Source organism: Mastigoproctus giganteus, chromosome 10 (genome assembly GCF_048544385.1).
Source record: "Mastigoproctus giganteus isolate SK-2022 chromosome 10, ASM4854438v1, whole genome shotgun sequence".
In the NCBI taxonomy this organism is placed as follows: Eukaryota; Metazoa; Arthropoda; class Arachnida; order Uropygi; family Thelyphonidae; genus Mastigoproctus; species Mastigoproctus giganteus.
In genome coordinates, this window is record NC_143584.1 from 32,291,155 (window position 1) to 32,317,918 (window position 26,764).

Sequence of the window (26,764 nt, forward strand, 5' to 3'; positions counted from 1 at the left end):
AGCTGACAAATGCTAGTTAACAGACAGCTTATCAACAGAAGACAAAAATATGCACCGAATCCAAGAGGCAACATTATCTCCCAGAAGACCATCAGCCAAATGTACCGCCTTTCTTTGCTGGCTAATCCTGTTCTGGACCTCCAACATTGCTTAACCAACTCTAGGAAGGCTCTCCTGTTGCTACCGAAAACCAAAACTCGTATGCCCTGTCAGAGGGTGCGGTCGCAGCGCTGATTCCACACCCAGTATCAGACCCCATGACTCTGCTAGCCTCAATCCAGTAAACAGTACAAGATTGCAAGGAAAAAGAACCGGTTGACATCTAATATCACGAGAATTCGAAATAATATGGTCCAACACGTGACTTTTCTATCCCTGCAAATCTAGTAATTAACAAACAGCTAGTCTTGTTGTTTGCACGATTCACTCTGTAACATTTTTGTGGCAATCGTTCTGACACATTATAGGCAAGTGCCTTTGAATGTGTTTGTTTGAAAGGATGACCACATCACTTTTGTAAAATATTGGTCGGAATTTTTAATTTCCTAAATTTTTAAGCATTAGGATTGAACAATTTGAGTTAGACGATTGCTTTGAGAATTAGTCTGAGCACCTGCACCTAAGACCAACTAAAACTTGATGTTAACACAGTGGTAGGATTTTTAATGCTTATTACATTCTACAATAGAGAAAGATATTGAATATTTATCAATCTGCAGCATATTCTGCTAGTAACATTAATGCATTTTCTTTAAAACAAAAAATACAGTATTTGGGCTGTCAGTTAGGATGCACCGAAAAAATGCAATTTAAATGGAAACAAAAACAGTTTGTTTTTTTGCTTGCTATGAAATTACACACACAGATACAAAATACCTTTATTACCCTAGAATAAAGGAAGATTTTGTTCATATCTTTTTCTTTTATACTGTGGTAAAAAAGATTTTTCATCTGGGGTATTCTTCTTCTGCAAGAAGAACAATATACACCCTTTAAAATATATTATATACACTACGTTTCTTTGCCCAGTTCACCTACTCGAATAATGAAATTTAGAAATTCTTTTAATTCTAGTACAACACTCGTTAAATGATATAGAACTGTGATTAATTTACCTCCTTATAGTCCTCCATCATGCCGGGACTAATGCCCTTCCAACAATGGATTTTCTTTTATTTTACGTCATCCGCTCATGCGCAGAACACAAAACACTTAAAGCACACATACACCAGTTATGTAGGGCCAACTCCAATTAATAATCCAACTTGTCCAGTAAATGCTACCTTGTGCAAGTCATGTTTCTGCAGAGATAAAAAATATATGAAATCAGAACAAAAATATATTGTTCTTTACAACAAATTATGGTTAAAACAATGATTAATTGTATAAAAATATTGCACTAATTAAAATATATATGTATATGCCTAATGATTGAGTTGAATGGTAATGAGTTGAATTCTTTTTCTAAAAACTGCCACATTTAAATTATTAAAGAGAATACAAAAATTGATGGGATCGTCCTTTTCAAATAACATCGTAAAATTTAGAATTATCCATTTCTAGAATCCGAATCTTCGCAAGCGAGGCAACTTAATAGAAGTTTAGATGATGGATTAATCGAAGTATTCGCTATTTACTGTTCGTTTGAACTTGTAAACTGCTGCGTCTAATTTGGGACATTATGTTATGGTAAAGAAGAAAATTCCAAGCTTGGGAAACTGGAAAAATATTTCGAATTCGGGCTCTAATCTGTCACGATTCAGAAAGGGTGGAGAATTTTGTTCGTGGACCTGCTGACTCATAACAGTTAATATGGGCGTATTCTTGCAACGACGTTGAAGATAATGTTTTTGAAGGTGGTTTTGTCGAATAGCTTGTTTGAAAGGGAGGTGTCCGACTGATATCATACTACTTTGTCTTGTCTCTTGAGAACTAAACTTATTAGGCGATCTTGTTAAGCACCCGTACATGATTCCCATACTTAGAAATTTGTGTTAAGTTTAGCTAACTAACAGCTGTTTACGATACGTCTGTCTTAACAAATATTTTTAAGCTTAAGATGTACTAAAAATAAAATTTATTATTAATTATTTATAATAATAAAACCTTTTTTCGCAAGGAGAAAATAGTATTCTACCTCAGAGGCTACATCCGTTAAGTTCAAATGTATCCTTCCTTCAGAATTCGCATGTTCTTGATCTGGAGGGAATTAACACCAATTATTGAAACACTGTCAAAAGAAAACGGATCCTTGTGGTGTGGACATGAAATTCCATAAGTTTTTCCAAGACATTAAAAGTGCTTTATTATAAGTGAGATCTTTATGAGAACTTATCTGGGACTGCAAGGATGGCGACATTCTTTTATTAGTATGCTTTTTCTCGTTTATCACGAGCTTTTTAATAAATGCTTATTTTAATTATTTCCTTGTCATTTTCCTTGGATCCTTGTGGTACAAAAAAGCTATTCCATCTACTTATTCTTGAGGAGACATAAAATATGACGATTTTTAAAGTTTTATTTATTTATTATTAAGCTGAGAAGTATCATTGCTTCTTTTACTATGTTAAAGTTTTATGAATACTCTCTGGATTCTTAAGTTTTACCAGTTAACCTCAATAGTCTTGAAATGAAACATTCTTAAGGTTCTAATTATGTTTTATTTGAAATAACTTGAAAAATATACCATCCTTTCTATGCCCTTCTCTTGCACTTGCAGATACAGAGTTGATCTTTGCTATGTTTAAGGAATAGGATTATAAACAAAATTTTTCAACTAGGTTAAGGCGGTCCATTAAGCTTTAGTAGCTATTTTTAAGGTGTTTCGTAAGTCTTCGAAGAGTTTCTAAAAAAAAAAAACCATGTTTTTTTTCTTTTGTTCTCCAGAAGGCGCAAACAAGGGCTGGTTGCAAATATATTTCTTCTCACAGCCTACAGATGTAGACAGAGAGAAGGGAAACACCTATTGTCAACAGTTCGACTTGTTTGCTTTCTAGAAACAGACAATTCCATACTCGGGCATTAAATACCAACTTCGTGTTTATGCTTAGTAATTATAGTACTAAACATTTAATGAAGTAATTATTGAGCTTAAGAAACTGTTTTAGAGGAACTTATGTTCCCATTCTCGTTCCCTAGAAATAATAACTTGTTCCGTCAGTTGGCTTTAACTTACACTTAAAACCGGAAAGAGATTAAAATAATAATAACAATAATCCATCCAAAAGGGCAATTTGATTGTAAGTTTGGTTTTTGCAAAATTCTGATTGTCTGGAGATATTTAGCTGTTTATTTGTAGCAGTTAAACCCACAAATTTGCGATCATAAATTATTTAATACCTGTGCTGCGTATATCCAAAGAAAATATTTTTCATTCTAGCCGACTACATAATAATTAAGTATTTGCCATCTTTTTTTAGTCACGATCAAGGTATCTTTGTCTTATTTGCTGTGCAAGTCGTTTAAGTGGATCCAGCTGTAGATGTTATCTGCTAAATAAGTTCAGACATCTCTCGTGGAAAAAATACCACTCATCCACATTTTAATTTTCAATTTTAAATGAAATCCAGATCCTTTAAAGCGTGTCTGCTTAAATAAATTTATCCTGTAATGCTTCTATGAGTCCGTCCTGGAAGAATCACGTGTTCCAGGAGGGGCTACCAGATTATCAGATCGGAGTGACTGCTTCTCTAGTATTAGTCACTCCAAATCAGTTGAGTAATCTAGAATTAGTCACTAACCAGATCCGCACTCACTGGTTTATAACCTATGTTTCGTAAAGAGAAACAAAGAAAATTTTATAACAGCATAAATAAGAAAAGTGGAGTGTTCCGAACGAGCAGCGATCTGTCATTTACACATTTTTCGTCTAATAAGAACCTTTTCTTAAAATGCCAGAACAGCAATGACGTGTCCCACTATCATTCATGTTTGTACTTCATTTTTGGATTATTTCAATTATTTGGGGATTTGAATAACAAAAATTACTGAAATTTGATATTACAACATTCTAGTACTTTAAATATCTTAAAATATTTCCCACCCTACAAAAAAAAAACAAGCGTTTTTCAACATATGAAAATAAAATTCATTATATACAGTGGATTTCCATGAAAGAGTGTTAATGTTTCCGGTTTCAGTATCATCTTATGACCTACATTACACTATTTAAAAGAAGGTCCTGTTTATCTAATTTCTTGGCGTTTATCTCTTAAACAGAGTACGCTGAATTTGTATATTATCTTAATTTTTGCATAGCATGAATAGTTTGCTCAAAATGAAAGGAAAGTAAATATACCAGATTATTTAACAATGTTTAACTTCTATAAAAGAACAGATTATTCATTTTTGATATAAGTAAACAAGCTGTTTAGTAACAAAAAAGAAATTTAAGAAAATCGCAAATTAAGTTTTCTTAAAAATTTAATTCTATTCCGATTAAAGATAATCCAGGTGTTTTGTAATTTTGGAATACTGTGTTCAATTATGAGAATTCATCTGAAAAGAGACATTGAGATTCTTGAATTAATCCAAAGACGGAAAACTCGCATGGTGAGATTGGTGAAAGGGCGACCATACGAGGAAAGACTTCGTATATGTGGGCTGCAGAGCGTGCCAACCAGGCAACTCAGAGGTGATCCGATTGAGGTTTATAAAGGCTCTGAGAGAGATTAGTAAAATGTACGAAGGCGGAATTTTCACTGTTATAGAGAATTCCAGAATTGGGGGGAGAGACAAATTCAAATAACCCAAACCAGGAACTAGATATAATTGCCCATCACATTCATCCTACTTTCCTTAGCACCTCTTCTCCATTGACTATATGTCCTGGTGGAATCTCTTGCTGTGTTCCCGCAAACATCGCCCAGGTGTGGTCTGAAGAAATCCAGGTGACAATGCAAGTAATGGAGCTTATGCTTCACGTTTTGTAGTCTTCTGAAATATGAAGAGGGTGATCAACAATAATAGCTGGGGTGTATATTTCTTTTGTGAAGCAACGCAGCTTCCAAAATTTTACCTGAACTCTATGGAAAGATGCCATTCTTCTGAATTTTAACCAGTACTTTGTAACCAATTCTTTATAAAGTTCAATTAAATTGAACATGGATTCTGGAACATTTGTAGAAACGTACATAAAGTGACATGTCCTTTTCTGTATGTGGAAGTCTTACAGCTGGGATTCCACTCTTAAAAGGATGTCAGTAGCTCTGCATTGAATTTGGTTAAACTCAAATCCCTCACTATCATCCATTTCTTGGGTAATGTATCACTTGAAGTAGCTTCTGAGGTGTAATTCCAATTATTCTTTTCAACAGATTCAGCATCCCATTTTAAAAACTTTTTAGATGGCGGGTTGAGAACCGGAAGGTCTTCACTGTAACAGAGGATGATATGGTGGGTTATACTACAGATTTCTATCCTCAGACTTTTGAAACTTGAGAATTCACCGTAGAAAAGTAGCAGTCATAATTATTTGTGGGCTCTTTCCATATTGGAGGTATAGAAAAAAAGCATACACTTACGACTAGCATATCAAAATGTTTTCATCTATAAGCTTCATGTACGAGACCAACGATGTTATGCTTCAGACCGATATAATATCCACAAATATAGCACAACTAGTCTGAACATAGCGTATATATTCTTTTGGTAGCCATAGCAAAACTTAAAAAAGAACTTATTATACAAATACTACAGGCGCTTATATATCATAGTATTGCTATGCACTTTTGTAATGAAACATGAAACTCGAAATATTGCTACTAGAGAAAAGCTCAATGACACAGTTGGATTAAGCAAATTAGAAACAGTTACATATAATTTTTTTTTTTGTTAAATAGTTATTTAATTGAGAAATTCTACTTCTCCAAATTTTTATGGGTATGAGCATGAAAATCTTATGGTTGTTGCCAGATGTTACCAGATTATCCGGATGCACAGTATATTCGGAGGATTCAAATTGAATAATGATTTATAGATTACATTTACATCAGACCTGGTATCGGCGAATTCATGAGTGAAGTCTGACAAATGGATATAAAGATTCCAACTCTGTTTTTGGTGATTTTTAAGGCATTTTTCATTTACAGTCATAAAACCGGCAGAAGTACTCGATTGTTTTGAATTCAACTTTGTTCAGAACAGAAGAATATGTCCTTGTTTACAGCCATTTAATCAATCCATTTTTATGATTATTTAGTTGAAAATTGCATTGCAGAGATTCTTTATTTCCAACGTATATTTGGGGGTATTTCTTGTGATTCGCAGAAGATCACAAATGCTTGAGGAGTTTTTTCACGTGAACAACCTAATTCAAACTTTTATTCATTTCATCACAGTTCGTAAGACTTTAAAATGTTATAAAGAGGATTCAAGCCGAAAATTTTTGAAAAAAAAAAAAAAGTTATTTGGTATGAAAATGTATAAAAATATTAAGTATAAAAAAATGGTTCATATATCAGAGTTCATTTCCTATCAAGAATGACTGCATTAAATTTTATGTTATAAGTATTTACAAAATTAAGATCCAGCTTTGATAAATGCATATGTGGTGGTATTTGTTTCCAGATTTACACTGTAGTTTTGTATACACAGTAGATTCCACTTTAGAAGTGCGCTTGTGCACTTCTAAAATGAAATCACTGAGTTAAGAAAATTTAAGAAAATTGGGATGACTGGTGTTTTAGAAAACCAATGGGTGTGAGATTCCATTAGATAAAAAATAGGTTTGACGAGAATAGATGGAAGAAAATGAAATTGCCATCACGTTTCATTTCGATTGAATTTTGAATTCCTCGGTTACTATTCATATTTCATAGCGGCAAAAGTTTGGAGAAGAAAAACATGAATACTGTGATAAGATTTTTCAATATTCTGCAGGAATGCGTAGGTGTATCCAACTAGACGAGCTCTGGAGTAGATCTCGAATAATTCCTAAATTTATCCTTTTAACAAAAGGATTGCGAGCGAACTTCTTGTTAAAAAAAAAGTTTGATAAATTAACTGATTTTAACAGGGGATGACCCTTAGCTGAAATTCTCGGGAGAGAAAGAGAGAGTCCGTTGTTAACAAATTGGCAGCACATCTCTATATCCAACCCCTTCACTAAGCATGGTATCTACAGCAGCACGCCTTTCTACCAAGTTCTTCCAGTCGCAACTGCTAGAGTAGGGGCAACAAAATTACTCTGTCTAATCCGGAAGTCGCGTAAAGTTTTATCAGCCAGCCTGCATACCAGTGTTTAAACTGTACCAACCAACTGTTTGGGTATCTCTCTCATGGTGTAATCTCAAAAGATATGACTCATTCTAAGTGACGGAAGACATAGGGTTTGCTGACACTGCTCTAGAGTCCAAAAACAGTTTTGCTACAAAGTGATTACGTTCTTCCACCTACCAACATTAGGTTATTCCTCTGTGGAGTGTGGGCACCCCACGTTGTTTTACGCCTCAGTGACAAACTCCAGTATATCATTAATTTTTAGTATCTATTGGTCTCTTGCATCGAAGATGAAAGGGTTACTAACAGTCGCTTCAGTCTGAAAACAGAAAGTTAAGCTGCTGGGAATCGACTATGCTTGATGATGAGAATCTTATGACTGATACCGGATTATCAGTTTTGGACTTAAGTACATACATTAGTCAAGACAAATGAGGCTCTATTATATAAAAAAAAAAAAAAAAAAAAAAAAAAATTGACGATTACAGGTGGAGATGGACTTGAAATTGCCATCACGTTCATTTCGAGCGAATTCTTAAATTTTTGTTTTTCTTTTCACACAACTTGTTCCATTGGTTACTGTTCATAACCAATGCTAGGGGTTACCAAAGTCCATTGAGGTAACCTCTAGCATTGTCGCTGTTATGGGTATTATTGCATCAGGCAATCATGTAACCATTCTCTGCCTGCAATAAAGATATTAATTAAAAGGTTTGGATAAGAAAACACCGAATACTGTGATAAGATTTTTCGATATTCTGCATGCATGCGGAGGCATTTCCAGCTAGGGGTGTGCTGGAGAGGAACTCAAATGATCCCAAAAAAATGGGGATTATTCGAGCCACTTTGATAATCATTACCAGAACGATTTTTTAAATCTTACTATAAAGTCGTGAACTTCACTAGTGACTGGAAACGTAAAACTAAAACGTTATAAAATTGTTTAAAATTTAATATAAAACTAACGTTTTAAAAGAAAACATGAGCTTCCTATTGAAAGGCTTTGGCATTCGGATATTTTGTTTTAAAATTTGTTGTACGAGCATGTTAAAAATGTCTATTTTTATTTCATATATTTATTTCCCTCGCTAAAACTTTCCTGCTCGTGCTGTAGCTGAATTCAGAATGTGTAGGGACTTATGTATAACAAGTATTTGGAATCAGTCGGGTGACAATAGTAACAACCATGAAGTAAACTATTGCTTTGACTTATAAATGGGAAGTTGAGTTGCATAATATACACATTCATGATAATGCTTTAAAAAAATGTCAACTGTGTTTCATAATTCTCGAAGACTTAAGGTACAATAAGATTTGAATTGTGTTTCAGAAAAGGAATGAGTGGGTAATAGCTTAAGGGTTTTTTTTTATTTAGAGACTATCAGTAGAAAAAAAAAAAAAACCAGTTCCACTTGTTTTTCCAAATATCTTCTTGTGAGGTTCCTGTGCTCAATATGCGGCTAACTATCTACATACCTGAAGGCAACTAAATCCTTGCTTCCTTAATAAGTGATTATCTATTCCCTGGGGGTTATCTCATCCTCTCCAAACGCAGTTTTTCAACAATTAAGCCATACATCGAGACCCCATTCATAACCACGCACAGAAGACTGCCCTAGCTGTGACGTCACAAGACATGTCCCGTTCTGCTAGTCACATGGCTGTCAAAGTATGCGGATATAGATTAGTGGTAGACGTATGGCTGATCCTACCGTAGCGAAAAGAAACATTCAGAGTTAAGATGCGTAGCGAATTATTTTCTTTCCTTAAGCGTGCTGAATCCTTTGGGTGGAGTGGATTGAGTTCGGAATGAGAAAACAATCGAAATATCTGATTTCGCCTTTGCACGCACCTACTCGTGGCCGCCACCATCTGCATAGTGTAAAGTGGGTCATGAACACGCCTTTTGACGAGGAATGCGTTATGTGGTAACTACCAGCAGGAACACATTCTTAGCGTGTTTATTTCCTTACTGTGAACTTCTCAGTTTTGAGAACTGTCAGAATCACCTATGACCTATTCTGCTTCAGCTGACGTTTGGTTAAATTACTTCATAACTAGCCGGAAGGGCTTTTTATGCGTGTGTGTATGTCAGAAATTGAGGATTGATTAGGAAATTTGGTAGAGTTATTGTCAGAATATATCCGCATATTTGGTAGCCCATACCAATCAGTGAAATGAATGGAAACATTACCAAGAAGCCAATAGTGAAATGCAAGTTTCAGTTTGTCTGAAGCTTAGGTAGCTCTCCTTCCGCATCCTGTGGAGGAATTTGAGTTCCTCCTTACACATTTTGCAAGGAGGCGCAAGTATTTTCAACCCCATGAAATAGGCAAATTGACAAGAGAATATATACAATATACTAACAGCTCATTAGGTGGTGGACTGATAGAGGCACCGAAGCCAACGGCAAAATTTTGGCCATCCAGTAATAATCACGAGAGGATAAGGGATTCATATGGGATAAACTTTGTTGGGAGCCGCCGGGCCAAAACCTGTTAGTACGGCCCTGCCTCATGGCCTTTGTAGCTTCTACTTTTATGCTAGTAACCAACCTGTTCTTGCTCGTGCATAACAATAGCCCCTTTTATGAACTTTAATTGCACAACCACTTAAAAAAAAAATCTCTTATTTTTGAGATGGTTGGTTGTGATAAAATTATTCAAGAAACATCAAGGTCCGATTTATTAAAGTTCAGTGATATGGGTGCATTAATGCCAAAGTCCTCGTGGCAAAGATGATGTCCCAAAGCTCACTTTAACCTTATTTTAAGGATACTAAAAATAATTGTGCCAGGATTCCAGACCATCTCAATCTGACTTTCAGGAAAGGTGGAATTATCGAGCCATAGGACCCAACTTGAATGGTTAGGCAATCTTCATGAATCTTCTTAAAAAAAAGTTAACCCAAATATTGTTCTATTAATAGGTAAATATTTGGCAATTTTGGGATGTGTTCCAGTACCGAACTTTAAACCTAATTTCGTTATAATAAAGAAAAGATTATTTTAGAATCTAATTATTAAATGTTATAACTATATTTGATTAAATGCGTTATATTTGGGGTGGTAGGGAATTATATCAGCATACAGGAGATTCTGTATGCTGATATCATTCTGAATAAATCTAGCCATCGGTTAAGAAATATAAAGCATGCTTACTGCTCATAAAAGAGCTACCATACCTTTCGGAAATGCTTGTTTGAATTCTAATTGGGAAATGAGCAGATAAAATGGCCATAGCCTGAATATTTACACTACAATCGTATATGTTTACTTACCCCCACCCGTTGCAGACCAATGCATTACTAATTTTTCTGCTTGGCTCCTGGCCTCTATCAAGTGCAACCAGAAAGTAATAATTCTCGGAGACTTCAACCTGCCCCTGCCTGCTGCATCAAAGCTCCTCGATCAGTTAATTTCGGATCTTTCGAGTCTCAACATCCATTGCATCTGTGTTCCCCCCTCTCGAGGAGAAGCCACATTACTGAGAATCTTTTCCAGCCATGGGAGTGTTGAAGCTGCAATCAGTTCTAATTCGGCATTTCCCTCCGACCACAGGCCAATTGAAGCTTCTCTCATCCTGTTGAAAGAATGCTATAACCAACCAAACCAATCGACCTCGATTGAAAAGATCAGGAAAACTGTATATGCTCCAAAATACCTAAAAATCGAAACAGCAATGGATCTCTTTAGGCTCTACCCCTGGCGAACTCTCAGTGAAATAGATATAGAGGAAGCTGCGTTTTGGGCCTCAGAAATGGTTGTCTTTCATTGCTAGAGTGGCCATGTCAAGAGTTTGCGTCATCTGCCCACACTCGAAGCCGTGGTGGTCCAGTACCCTTATGCACCAGTTTAAAGAAAAACAACAGCTACATGCCCAATTCAAGAGATCACCCACAGAAAGATCATACTCAGGGTACTCAATAGCCAGATATAGTTTCCAGAAATCCAAGAAGCAGGCTATCAACTCGTTCATGGAGAAGAGAATAGCGAGTGGCCAGCGATCCTGGTCGGCCAATCACATCCGGTCAGCAGAATCGTTAGACCTGGGCAAATGGTGCGATCATGTAACCCGGTTCGTCAAAACAGACAGTGCAGCCGCGTACTCCCCCTGGAACAGTGCACACTACGACATCACTAATCTCACGAACGTGACAATTAGCGAAGAGGAGCTAATCAAAGCCATTAACGCCCTGTCAAATAAAAGATCAATGGGAAGTGACTATTCCCACCTTTTGCCTTAAAGTTGCCTCCTACTTCATCAGCGACGAGCTGACAAAGTTGTTTAATAGAATTTTACAACAGGGAGTCGTCCCAAACGCTTGGCTAAATTATAGAATAATCCCAAAGGTGCAGAATCCGAACTCTACTGCTGACTATAGGCCTATTTCAATCTCCTCCCCTTTTCTCAAATGCCTGGAGAAGTGCTTGTTTAAAGGGGTTGTCAATCAGATCCTTTCCCAGAGACCTCAACATACACATTACGCGCTCTCACAAAGGTCGCCGATAACATGCATACAGGCTCTGAATTTGAAAACCCTTCAAGCCAAGGCTATGTTATGCATGCTGTTTTTCTGGATCTGAAAGCGGCATTCGACTCAGTGTAAGTTAAGCCACTTATGTGCCTCCTGGAGAACTACTACGGTTTCACGGGTAGTGTCTCGAAGCTACTCAGAAATTTTCTGACCAAGAGGTGCCTTACCTTCCAGCAAGGGAATAACTGCATCACAAAACAGGTGGAAGTCTGTATACCCCAAGGTGGATCGTTGTCGGCACTGCTTTTTTCAGCAATATTTATTCCATTAATGAACAAAATATCTGCGTTTATGGTCTACGCCGACGACATTGTATGTTACCTCTGAAGCCCTGCTGGACCAAGCAGAGGAATTATCGAATTCTATCATCCTGAACAAATATGTCCTCTTTCAGTGAATACGCTACTTATTTTGGGCTTAAAATAAACCCTGAAAAGTCCAAATATATCATTTTCTCACCTAGAGCACAAGCAGACCTCAATCCAGCAGCCTCTCTGCAGCCCTTCATTGCGGGGCGTGTTCTCGTCGCCACCCATTCAGTAAAATTCCTAGGAGTGGTAATGGACGAAAACCTAACGTATAAGGAACAAATCCAGCAACTGCGTTCAAGAGCATTACGGGCCTTCTGAGGTATGAAACTTGATCTCTGTAGAGCGCAGAGCAAGGAAAGTCAGAAAATTTCTCCTCTACTACTTTAGTTCTATCATCAGTAACGGTATAGAAGTTTGGTCGGCTGCTCCTATGTCCAGTCTGAAGATCCTCTGGGGTCTAGAATTCTGGGTCCTAAAGTGGGCCAACAATTGGGCTCACCTACCCTATACAACATCAAAATCACAGCTCTGCATAAATCTGAGATACACTCCGGCCCAGAACCTGGCATATGCGAGAAAGCTCACAATGGCGCTTAACCTGTGCTCCGCTGCTCTCGACTTCGTTAACTGGGAAATCGTAGGCTGGAAAATCCCTGGTAGAGCCTTCAGAAACCGTCCAGTGCTCTGTTCTAACCTGCAGAAGCTCTCAATCTTCAAGTGACACTTCCCGAACAGCATCATCGGCGCACCTAACTCCCCAAACCTTGATTTGGATATGTGTGGTCCAGAGATTCTGTCTACAGAGAAGAAAAGCGCAAATCCATAGTGAAGTGCAGTCAGCATTCCTGCAATTGTCAGCGGAACTAGTCAACTCCCAGTAAAAAAGTCTCCAGACTGCCTCAATGTGTTGCAGCTTGTATATAATAACTATAAAATCTATGTACTATAATGCAATATAAGCTCTGTATAATCAATCTATTATAATAACTATAAAATGCATTGGTTGCAATATTAGCTGTGTATATTGCACTGTATGTATTTGCTGTGTACCCACGTAGTTTTTGTGTACTGAATGTAATGTGTACAGTTAATTGTAAGATTCCTCTGGTTGACTGTAGCGGGAATCTTGTCCTACATTTCTATGAATAAAGAATTTGATTATTATTATATAGGTTAAATATCAGAGCGGAGGGGGATAATCAAAATCATGAGGCAAACTGTTATTCTGATTTATACACTGAATGACCACTTTATTAAGTACACCCACACTTTTTCTTTAAATGGGACGCTCTTCAGTAACAGCATCATGTGTTTGTGCCATACGATGTGAAATCGGCGGGCAGATAGATGGAGTATAAGGTATGTTCGTGTCTGACGGCACCTGGGATTTCTCCCATCTCCGCGTGTGTTTCGCTGTATCGAGGACAGTACACTGCCAAGCCAGAGACTTGAAAATGTGTGGGTCGTGTCTGTGCAGTGTGATATGTTGTGCCCATTGTTTATCCGGCTTATTGGCCGCCAGGCCCCTAGTGGGGCCCGACGTTGCCCATACCCTGCCACGTGGAGGCTAGCCGGGTGTATCCAGTATCACAATTTGCTCTGGCAGGTCCTGCCACCTAGTTTCCTGGGATTTCAGTGGCTAGGGCCTATTTAAAAAAATAAAATAAAATAAAAAGTTTATACATTTGACATTAATGCTTAATGGGATTGCTGTTAGGAAATCGCTGGTTAGGGTTGAACACTAAAGAGATGTGTTAAAGGCCAAATAGGTCGGGCAAAATTTTGATGTTATTAAATTTAGACATGTAACGCTAGATAAAAGCTGAGTGTTAGATATCTTAGAGATTTACACAAAACCGGTAGAATTTAGACGTTAGTTATAATTTGGCGGCATTGTTAAGGGGTGTACTTGGTCGATTTAGTGAGAGAGAGGGGGGGAGATTGAAGACTGGGGAGGAAACAGATAGAAGAATAGGGACGGATAGAGTAGGCATCCCCAAAGAGGTCAGTGGAGATGAGCCCCACCAGGCGAAATATGGGGGGTAGGCAGGGAGGAGAGGAGACAGAGGTCCGTCTCCTCCATTCCCTGCCTGGGGATGGGGTTTTAAAGGGAACCAGGTTAGAGTACCCAGTTCGGATCGCCAATGGCGTGATGGAGTGTTGTTATGTGGGAAATTCCATGCAAGAATGAGTAAGACGAAAGAATTAAGTAACTTTTAACGTTGGTAGTCGATGAGAGACGCGCTGGTAAGAGTACTTCGGAAACTGCAACTCGGTTGGAATTTTTCATGTACAGCTGTGTCTCAGATTATTGGGATTCGTCAGTAACCAAATAACATCCAATCAAAGGCGATCCAGCGAACTTATAGTTGGAAAAGCTCGCTATTGCGAAAAGCCAACAGAGGCTAACAAGTTCTGTAATCAGTCAAATAACGACCCGGTATAAACAGTAGTAACTAAAGAGGCATTTCAGAACGCACAACACATCGTACTTTGTCACGGCTGGGGTATTGTAGCTAACCACCAAACTGGGTTCCATTCATGTCAGCAAAAAAACCAGGTGTGGTTAGTGGACTCAGAAACGAAAACAATGGAAGACTGGAAAAACATTGTCTGGTCTGATTAATCCTTGTTCCTGCTATTTCACTCCCAAGGGATGTGCAGAGTCCTATCCTGCCAGGCGTCAACACTGTGGGCTTATGGTGGTGGTGGCGGCGTAGTGGTGTGGAGAGGGTTTTTGTGGTGGGCAGTGGATCCCTTGATACCAGTGGAACAACATTTGTATACTACAGGAAATCGTTTCCGACAAGGCTCCTTTCATTGCTACATGTCCGTCTACGAATGGGTTTGTCTATCAGGATAATGAACCATGTCACAAGTCCAGAACTGGTTTCAGGAACTGGGGGGTGAAGTTAGCCTACTACAGTGGCCTCCCCAGTCAACAGATCTTACTCAAATTGAGCACCTGTGGGAAGAGGTGGAACAAACTTCGGAGTAGAGATCACAAATATCCAGTTTTCACCAATTATGGGAAGCAATTGTGTCAGCATAGACCAGCATCCGCATGACAAGTTTTCGACACCTCCGAGTCCAAGGCAAGGCAATTTTCTGTGATGGTTAAAGAGGTGGGGCGGTTGCCATTTATGTAGGTGTACTTAATAAAGTGGGCACTCAATATAAAGCGCATTATACATTGCTCCACGGTCTCTCTGTGGAGCAGTGTAATGCTCACTGAAACCACAGAAGAACAGAGGTAACCCCCTAGTCCCTCCGCCGAAGGTCTTTAATTATAGCCCTGATTTATATCACAATAAATAAACCGTTCGTCAAAATGTCCTTCCGTGGTATTTTAATATTACAAGCGGTGTTTCCTACAATTTATTTTAATTCTTTAGTATACATTACTGTTAATTAGTAATGTATTATTAATTAAAATAACCCAGTACAAATATTCTAACATTTAAGTTTAATTTCATTTTTGAAGAAATTAACAATTTAGTTCAAAACGCAGTCATGTATTTGCACATTTAAAAACAATTACTGCATACTTCGGCTTTCGCAGATTAGAATACGAAAAATATTAGAATACACGGAAGAAAAAATAAATAAAAATACTAAATTTATAATATTTCAACTGAGTTTACTCTCTTTTCAAAGCATTTTTATTCTGGTGTTTTGTTTTCGCTTTACATCTAGAAGAGGTAAAGACCTCGGGGGACCATGATTTCACAATGCAAGAAGGAAGCGGGATTTCGTTAACACTTTCTCAAATAATTTCGACCTTGGCTAACGGGGAAGAATAATTTCTTCCTGCTTTTATAATGCGGTAGTTGAACAGCACTGCATGATTTTGAGCCCACTTGTACATAATGTCACTGCAAAATGTTTCAAAAATTACCATCGAAAAATGTTTGATGAGTTATATTTGTTCCTTCATTCTCTCTCAGTTATATAGTCTTCGTGCTGGTCTTCCAACCTTGAAAGTCCCAAATTCCCCGGGGTCTTATGCATGACTTGGCTTGGTATGCTGGCTATTTGCCAAAAGCACCTAAATTACTCTTAAGCAAGCCATCGAATTCCACCACGTGATAGAAGACTAAATATTTCCTCGTTTAAGATTCAGAGTCGACGCCACTGCAGTTTCACTTCCGGAAATGGTATCGCATCATCTTACGCTACATTTTACTTCCAGAGTACTCATTAATCCTTAAAAGCTTTTAGAGTTTCATATCCACCACACACAAGTCATTCTAGCCGTTTTTAAGCCTTTTCACACTTCTGAATGTTGGACTAACAGAGCTACAAAGTAATATTGTGCAATTTTTAACGTAATGTTGTGCAATTTTTAACGTAATGTTTATAATACCAGCATTTTAACTTAAGATGAAAGAGCGCACTTAGCACCACGCATATTATTTTCATCAAAGGTAGGCTGGTTGTTTTTTGGAGTGTTCTTTGAAGTCGACTAATTTGTTCATAATGCTTCGGTTGATATGGTATTCGATGTGATATTTATCATGTATTATAAATAAAATTTGTTTTTAGACTCCCGGACGTCCAATAAGGTCAGAATAGTTCATAATATAGACAATATTGTACAAGGAACATCACCGTATTCAGCAGCCCACGCGACTTGAACTGTAGTCAACTCAAACGATTGTGCGTTCACGGATTGATTTCATAGAAAAGGACTGGAAATGTTTATTGCAGTAACAAAAACATTGTATGTATTCAATGTAGCCCTTCGTTGTCGGAGGTTAAGGATGCCCAAGTATGTAAAAAGTTCCTTGCTACAATTAGTGTAGCTGGATGCATTTATTGTAGGGATTTATGAGATGTGGATTTCGCTACAGATGCAGCTAACAGAGAGCGAGAGATTGAGTTGCATCATAGCCATGAAATGGATATACAAGTACAATGGATCGATGTCAATACCAAGATTTTCGATTAAGTTACTTCTAGCGCCAATTACGTAAAGGAGTAGTAGTTTATGCACAGCTTATTTCTGCTAGGAGAGAATCTTTGAGTTAAAGTAATGTATAGTTACCGGTTATTAAGACTTGACAGTCAGATTTGTTTCCAGGAGGCATTTGAAAGCTGGAGAATTAATGAAGCCATATTGCCATAGGGAACAGTCATAAATAGTGGCAGTGATTTTACAGGACTGGAATAAATGATTAAAACAGAAAGAACAGGCAAATCTATTAACATTGTTTCGGAAAAGTGCAAAAGTTTAAGGCAAATAAGACTTAAGTACGAATAAAGTACCAAAATGAGGTGTTTGCTACTTTGGAACTCAAAAACGAAGAATTTTAAGACATTTTAACGTTTTCGGTTGTCGTGAATGCAAGTGACGTACACTATGGGCTAGTTTTTCATTTAAGTGGGGGTGGGTGGGTGCGTGAGAAACAGTACCTCTCCTGGAATCTCGGGGTAATTATAGACCTGACTGAAAAAAAATTCTTCTGGTCGGCGATGGGAAGAATCCCAGACCTTTTACAAATGGATAACAAGGAGCAAAATTACTATATACAACTAGAGAGCAAACTTCCTGCAGGGGTAGTCTCTTCCGGGCTGGCAAAAGATCATCCTGAACATGATTATCATCCATCAAGGAACTCTATTTTCTAAATTAGTATTTTTGAAGTGAGGGTAACTCAAAGTTTTGCTTAATTGTGAACAAAAAATAATTTTTAAAAGTTGAAAATTGGTGAAAGTATTTTTACATATGTTTATCTTTTTTTGTGTTTTTTATTGGAATTAGGAGACACTTGAACCACAAAATAAATACAGCAAATTGTTGCTGTTCATAGGGTTACAAGTAAGGTAAGGTGTTATTTTGCTCCTATGAACCAGACCCTACTATTTTAAAGATGGTCTTTTCATTTTTTCTTTGTTTATAATTTTATTTTTATTTTGATAAAGTGTGGTTAGATTCATGGGAGCAGAATAGCACCTTGCTTTACCTGTCACCCTATTCACCGCATTAATTTGTTGTAAAATAACCAGGTTTTTCTTTTCTTTCTTTTTTTTTTTTTTTTTTTTTGTAGTACAGACATCGAAAGAAAGATTCCACGTGTGGTAATAGTTAACACGTTTTAATGTTACTGTCTTTGACCTATTTTCAGGCCTAAACTAGTTAGAAGTCCAGATGAGATGTGGTCATTTCTCGTTATAGGGCTGAAGGGGGAAATCCTCTTCAGGCGTGACTCACATTTCTTACCGGCTTAGACAAAAATAATTAGTTCTAGCTCTTACCCCTGCTTCCTACAAACCGATGCTTCATACTGTCATATTAAGATGCAAAGATCGAGACATTTTTCAAAAAAAGAAAGAAAAAAATGACTGCCTAGAAGGATAAAGCTGTTAAGATCACACGGAAATCGTCGGTACCCTCTTCGTCATTGAATAAAATGCAGAGTGCCTCTTGGAGTTAAAAAGGAATGCTACCATTGTTTGCCTGTGCCTGTTCTAGCACGGGTGGCCTATATGCTAGTTCCGGACAGGTGCAACCGCTTATAAAGCACATAGGATTACGATGGAGTTTTTTTTTTTCCTTCTCTTATAGAGATATAGTCGCTAGTACAATGAACGCATAGAACACGTGTCATAAATAATAACTGATGTCCTACATAATAACGTCTCCATTGAGAATTTACGGTTTTTTTTTCTTTTTTAATCAACCCAATGGTTTTAACTGTTTAAAACAGGGCGCGGTTTAACATCCTTTCTTACTTACACTTTGTAAAGAAAGGGTTGAAATTTATCCCACTGCAGATATGATTCATAAATTTTAAAGGAGAAGGGATTCTGATGCCGAACTCTACTTAGCAACCGGCATAATTTGATGTCAGTGTCTTGAATACTAATTCATTAAAATAATTGTAGTTTTGCAACTGGACTATTAATCCCGGAATTCAACTTTTCCTAAGAAGCATCCCCCCCCTCACTTCGGACAGGGAATTGGGCTAGTCTTGTTATTATATCGTCATAAACTGCAGCCATTATCAATCCACTGCAGGGTGGACGCCTCCTGAACGATTCATATTGAAGGAAATGGACTGTAATCTGCCACGCTGGTCCAGTGCTTGTTGGCAGATCGATCGAATTCAGCAGTCAGGAGCTCGAAACCAGGTCTACTCAAAGAGCACACTCCTGACCACTCGGCTACGGAGCACTTAAACAAATTAAGTTGGATGTAACAAACAGTCATGGATGCAACACAGTCCAAGGGGGATAAATGATTATTTGAACTTTTATTTCTAATACGGTACTGAGGAAATGAGAAGATATGAGGCACACGACCCTCATCCCCAGCAAGTCAAATTTAGAATAGCACGCTGCAATGGCTGCGTAGAAAGCAAACTGTGCTCTTCCAAGGATTAAATTAAGGTAAGTCCGTCAACCAATCATCCTAATAAAAGGGTTGGTTGCCAGAAAATTAGGAATAAGATCATACATAATGCGCGTGATCACTGCACTGTAAGAGCCACCGTGAAATTAAGAATTGTTCTTTATTCATGAGGCACACGACAGAGTAACCGTTCCCTACTTAAAAAAGTGAAATGTTCGACTTGTCTGCTATTCTTTTTGCGCAAGTAGTTGAATGTAAGTCGGTGTAGAGACTCTTAATGATGTTCGCATTGGAAGTAACTTGGGTGAATATACTCCGAAGTTATGAAAGTGAATTCCAAAGTCCTCCATATTGGACCAGCCAGGTTCTGAATCTTCACTGGAGTGCAAAATTCAATTTGTATTTATTACTAATTTATATTTATTTTGCTCATTACTAAATTTATATTTATTATTTATATTATAAATGATTAAATGTTATATAATTCGTTGTACTTTTGAGTCAAGGACGCAGCACTGTGCCACTTTAAAACTGGCTCTCGTTGTGTCCATACAGCACATAATCCATGTATGCGCATAACGACCCTTTGAAACTCTCCAATAAAGGCCGAAGGATGGAATTTGATTCATAACAAAATCGGCTCCAATTTTGCATGCTTTTTGTTAGTGTTTATCGGCTATTTTTTTTTTTTTAAATAACGTTGTTTTAAGACGGTATATTTACATTTAAACGATTTTGCAGAGCTATACTTAATTTAAATACTGTGGAAAAGTAGTATTCTAACGAAAATTAACAGTTAATGTGAGGAGAAAGTACGCAGAAGTTTCTTGATCTCTTACAGAGAAAAATAGTATTAGCTCTCGAGTAGTGAGGATGATATGATAATCAGTTTACTATTAAAAATAAATTTTCTATTTATGCTCCAAAACGACCACATAATCAGAAGATTACAAGAGAGAGAGGGACAGTAAAAGAACAGCACCGTATTTATCAGTCATATGGGCTTGAACCACCGTCAACTATAACCTGTGCCCGATTGTACTCTGTGGTTTAACCAGAAAATACCATGAAAAATAATGGATTGAGCTATGATCTTGCGGACACCTGAAAACAGAGAAGAATATTCATCGAACCTACCAATTAAAAAATTGGCAATTGAAGTAAGAAGAGAAGTTGAGGCCGCGCCCGGCCAAATTCACGAAACAAAACAAGTCCACTTTCAAGGTCGGATTTAACAAAGTGTGGAAAAATTAATAAGTTAGTTACTGTAGAACTTTAAGGCCTGAACTGCGTTGGGATTTATGAGTAGCAGAATGAATGTGCTCAAGTCTAGGCTTGAGAAGATATACGCATATTGTCTCTGAAACATAAGTTGAACTTGGCGACAGACATTACCAACATATTGGAAACACTTTTTTTAAAATAAAATATACAAATTTAAATAAAATATAGGCACATAAATTAGTTCAATATGCGTCATTTCTATACATTGTATAACCAGTCGAGGTTGTGCAGTGGCATCATTGCATAACATTTCATGTTGTGAATTCCTTCACAAGGAGTTGCCTAACCTCAGGGGCTCACATATCGTGAGTCCTGAGGAGCTGGACATGGACACTCATGGTCCTGAGGAGCTGGACATCATTCTTCCCTTTCTTGGTAATTCCTTTTTAATTCTGGCTCTTGTTCTCTCTCTCTCTCTCTCTCTCTCTCTCTCTCTCTCTCTCTCTCTCTCTCAGGGTAACTCAGAAATTTTTTTTGGCTGGTGCAGCAAAAGTCTCAGGTCCCCTTGCACTATATGGCTAATAATAATAATATTCTCATTATACCTCGAATAAGTAACGCTTCCCCGGTAGAGAAGACTATCGCTACTTATTTTCAGTGAGTACCAACCAATCATGGATGGATGGTGGTATTCACTGAAAATAGCACGCTGGTGGTCTACTGTGTATAGAAATGATGCTATTGCACTAACTTGCATGACAGTAACCTTTTCTCGCAGTCTGAAGCTTTTAGCCCTAAATTCTGATAAGTCTAAAATAAATGCGTAATGATGTCCATTAAGGCATTGGTCGATTTAGTGTCAGTACATGGTTTTTGAAAAGCGAGGTGGAGCAAATTCAAACATTTATTGTTCGCACAAAATACATTGTATTTTGAAGATTCGTACTAATTATTTTATCTTTATGGAAAACATTCACGAAGAAAATGACTCATTCTGAGTGAGTTTTCATTAAAACTTTTATTTTATTATATATATTTTTTGAAAATGAGTACAACTGTCCTCGGTGCTGCGCCGATTTTGATGAATTCATGGATAGAATTAATACATTTTATCCATAACAGATATTTCAAATAGGTACTAGTATTTTGTAAACTCCTATTTAGCTTGTCTTATTTCGTCCAGGCGCGGTTTTCTACCGGGGGGGGGGGGATGAATGCCATTTTCCATCAATACGTAAATTATTGAGCGTACCCAGTGATGCCTTTGTAATTTGATATGGAAGTTTCAGCTTAATAATTCGTAAAACTTCGCCTAGGTGTTCGACAATTCCATTTCTTTTTCACTCTTAGCTAAACTTATCGGTTAAGCTATATTTAGATGTATTAACAGCACTCTCCCCAGCGTACAAACCTTTTCCTGCACAGTTAAGATTTGATATTTTATTTTAATCAATGAACTGAATCACGGAGTGCACTGAACTACTTAACCTCCATATCAAATTTAAAATCCCACCTCTTTCGAAGTGTTTACCTTAAGGGGATTTCCTAATCTGGACATAACTGTAAAGAGGTCCCCTACCGACTTGACCCAGACAAAGCTGGGTAAAATAATTTGCAAATCGCTTAATCAGACGAAATTAGAGTTTGAGGTTCAAGGATTCAGACATTCAAAGAACCAGCAATTGACCTAGAAAATATGGGACTGGGCGGCTTTATTTCGACTTTGTTTATATTCGTGAACATGGATGAACATTTTAGCACCTCTCATCAGGTTACAGGGGGAGAGTAAGAGACAAAAATACGGATTAGACATGTCCTGGGAGATGGGGGCGGCGGTTGGATTTAAAAGATTTAATTGAAGGGAAAGTGATATAATGCACATGGGTATCGTGGACTGTAGGAGACGGATAGGACAGGGAGAGGTGCGTTTGAAGTAACAACTACTTTGTACAATAAAGATATTAATTTTGGGGCCTGTTTTCTTACACAAGATTCATTGCGGATGGTATAAAGAACAGCCTTCAATGCGCATTTAATTAATGCTAGTTATGTTATTTTTTTTATTTATTTTGGGTTTTAAAATGCGATCATTGGTTACTGACACTGTGTTGAACTATAGTCCATCTGGTGGTTGGACTATAGCAGTGCTCCATCGTGCAGGTAGACAGGCATCTGTTCTCCTGGTATGTACACACGGCTTGTGGAATATCTAAAGCGTGAAAACGGTGACGCTGTGTACAAGTAGGCTTTGCCTGTAAGACGCATAGGAAGCTTGAAGACTTCAGTCAGTCTTCATTCTTCCTTTCAGCCTTCCTATCAATAGCGAGCGATCAAGAGCAGCAGCGTCAGGAATAACTGTTTCCTCGGTGACATCATGTAGTCCACGATTGAGAAGCAAATATTGTTCACTCCGACTGGAACACCTCTATACATGCAGGCACCCTGCTGTATTGCCATGAAAGTGTTCGGGGATCGAAACAAACGAGAGCGACTTCACGAGATTACTCCTTACGACCAGCTATTCTTATCCTTCAAAGCCTGCTGTCCACAGTAGCCAAAGTGTAACTGATCATTATAATGGAAAGGCAATGGACGAATGGCAGGAGCAACAGGGTTGACAACATGAAACCAACGTTCCTGCCGCCGTAGCTCGAAGTGACGAGTTTGATGACCCGTACTGAATGGAAGTTTCGTCTCATATTCATGGTATGAGACCTCCTCCTCCCAAAGAATGCGTTAATTAAGGGTCACTGGGTATAATAAATGTTACTGTATGACAAATTAGGTGATTTCTGCCAGCGATCATCTGCTACTGGTTAGAGTAAAAAAAATACATTTAAATGTGCACCGAAATCTGAACTTTTTAATTACTGATTTCTTGCTGAGTCAACTCGATTTAAAATAACAGATAATTGCCAGACCAATTACTAGACTGGCAGTGGTCGAATCTAAGTTATTTTGAGAATTCAGTTAATCTCTACATTTTATTTATTTTTTATTCTAATGTAGTTAATTATAAAGGGACAGTGAATATCGAATAACATTTTAAGTAATTGTCGAAGATGCTCTTCTGTCCTCTTGGGGCGATTACCTGGTATTTCTCAATATGGTGTTGTCTACTTACGATTCCAGACACACCTAAAATACACCTACATTACAAGTTTCTGTTTAAAAGCACTTGCGTAATGTGCGTCCTTAATTCAGTACTGCAGCGTGACTCAGAGATGCTATGGCGCCCCCTACGTAGGCGATTTTTTCTTTAGTTCCAGCTGGCTTAACCAGTCATACCCAACAGTGGCAGCCTGCATCTTTAGCGACAACATTACAGTGGAATAAAGAGGGAACACTGAAATGTATGCATAGGCCAAAGGCTCGCAATTATGCCCATTTTTCACTGGTAGGCATTTTAATTATCACAGCTGAAGGTTACTGCTAGGAAAATACACGTGATCGTGCGATAACAGTGTGCCACTCCAATCGTGGCAAAGCATCCTGAAAACGTTAGCCAGGGAGAAAGGATTCGTTTTAAAAGGACAAAAGACTGAGAAAAATAATGCAACGTCCTAAATCCACTTCGAATAAACACCATTTTTTAAAAAAAATAACTAAAATAAAAAAGTTCTGCTTAAAAAGGGGTTTTCTCACAACTTGTTCGCTGTTCGTATTTTAGAGGACTATAACTGAAGAATATTGAGATCATTAAACTCGAGCTGCTTTTCTTATCAAAAGAATTTCATTGGGGGAGGTTAAAAAAAATTGTCAAATTTCGTATGTTTATCTCTGACATCTACAAGCGAATCGCTCGTTGTAAACAATCAAAATTGTAATTACCGCAAAGATGTTCACGTTCCACCCTCCCATAACAAAATCGGCCAAATGCTGCCTATAAAATTCACAAGGATGGATGACTTGACTATTGAATAATAGTCAAGTTTGCTAGCTAAACGATCATATCTATTCGTATCTTGCTTGGTTGGTAGATGTTCTTTCAACCACAACGAAATTTCATGCTATTATCCTCAAGACAAACTTCGGACCATAAACTCCACGATAGAAAAGGGAGATTAAATAGTTATCCATAAGTCGCAGCAAAGTGAACGAATTAAATTTGAAACCAATGAAGCGGACAGTGTTTGTGAAGTGTCAGTGAATTTGTCCCTTTTGTATTTTTGAATTACGTTGCCATTTGAGACCAATTCTTTTGTGTGGATGCATGGGATAGAGATTGTACCACTTTTATCTATTGTCCTCAGTTTCCATACCTTCATAAAGAAAACTATTCACCTCTTATTTATTCCTGCATGTATCACTTTGACAGCGATTACACCTATATTCAAATTTCTCGAAGGCGGAAAATTCGCGTATCCAGCTTATTAATGAATATTTCTAAATGGCTAAATACTGTTTAGCAACCCTGAGCATTATACAATTTGCTTCAATCGTGTAAGCTGTTGTAAACAAAAAAAAAAAAAAAAAAAACAGTAACGTGCATTACTGCATGGTACTACTGAACATTATTTTGGGTAATTTTCTCATACAGATGTTTGAATTTGCCAGAATGCATTTAGGCCAGTACAGTGTATTCAGTTTAGAATAAAATAAAAGCGGTCTCTACGACTTCCAACATCCAAAATAAATCGTCGAATCTGAGTGGATATGTAAAGGCTTGAACACGAATTACCACATTCCCAAATTTCAGCAACATAACACCACAATTGTACGGCACGCTTATTAGTCCTACACTAAGAGGCGTCCTACACTAACTCTATGAGGCGTCCGCATCAGCTAGTGTATAATCTGGATGCCTTTACTCTGCCAGATAATGGAGGGAATCCAAGTATAGTGAATGCAGGGAGGGGGGCATTGTCGAAGCACGTTATGTCAAGCAGCTTTGTATATTTTTGCTGTGTGTACGCCATAGCCACAAATTTCTTTACTCATACATGCCCTCCCCACCTTTTCTTACTACTGAATATATGAATAGTTAAACTAATAGAGCAAACTTATCTGCGGAAATATCTAAACCTTCAAAACACTTCCTCCGGTTTCGGTCCAATCTCCATGACGTCTATTTCAACTGACAGCCTGTTAAGTCGCACTTAATTTTTTTTGACAGAATTCCAAAATCGGTTGAAACAACTGCTGCTCTCATCTCAGTTGTCCTAATTATTCGCTGTGCGATTCCTTTTGCTTCAAAGGTGGTACTTAGAGATATGTCAGGTTTTGTTTTCTGCGACTCCTCTTTTTTGCTCTTCTCTGGCTTAAAATCTCTCTACACGTTCTATCAAATTCATCTATTACCTCTACTATACTCCCAACTCCACTAATCGCTTCGAAATCTGTCTTATTTCTCTGAAGATCAACTTTCTCCAGTCCAACTTTCCTAACAATGAAGTAATTTTACATGGAGATTTTAATATTCAGCTAAACTCCAGCTGGTTTCTGTTCTTTAGACAAACGGACCCAGCTGGTCTGGATGCTGAGGCTTCTTCAATTACTGATGACCTAACACAGATTGTTTATTTACCTTCAAGAATATCACACAATCTTGCTATTTTTTATACGAACAACCCTTTAACATACATGGTCTAGGGGAGTGGCCCTTTAGACACTTCAGATCACGACTTGGTGATGGACTATTCTCCAATGGAGCCTTTTTATCGTGGCCATCCTCAGCCTCCTGTTGTTTGGCATTGAAAGAATGCAAAATGGGATGATCTGCGAAATTTCAATTTTTCTGTTAATTGTTTATTACTGTTTTAAATCTTCCGATGGCAATGTTTCCTTACATCGTGTCAGTGAAATTACTTTTGTAGGGATGAAATCGTTTATTATTCCCCGCTCCACCTTAAAAGCTCATCCTTTATCTGAACCTTGATTCTCCAATAATTGTGCTAAGGCTGTTCAAGATAAGAATGTTGCATATCGCAATTGGCTCGCATTAAAATCTAAGTTCATTTTAAGCCTACACTAAAACTCGCAACAATTGTAAAACAGTTACAAATCAGTTCAAACTAGATTTTGAAGAGGCGTAGAGTAGAAAACATGCTTCTTGTTCGAACGGCAGTCCAGCGTTTTGATCTCGTGCCAAAGCTATTGGCCAAATCTGCCCATCTGTACT

General features: G+C 37.7%; 1 protein-coding gene across 1 annotated transcript in view; it reads right to left on the bottom strand.

Annotated features, from left to right (window-relative positions):
* Nucleotides 1-26,764, bottom strand: part of Myo10A (unconventional myosin 10A) — a 207,813-nt gene that overhangs the window by 168,254 nt on the left and 12,795 nt on the right. The window contains exon 2 of the mRNA XM_090384060.1: nucleotides 1,116-1,301. Within this exon, the coding sequence (XP_090240186.1) occupies nucleotides 1,116-1,136 (21 nt within the window). The 5' untranslated portion in view covers nucleotides 1,137-1,301. The remainder of the gene's footprint in view (nucleotides 1-1,115; nucleotides 1,302-26,764) is intronic.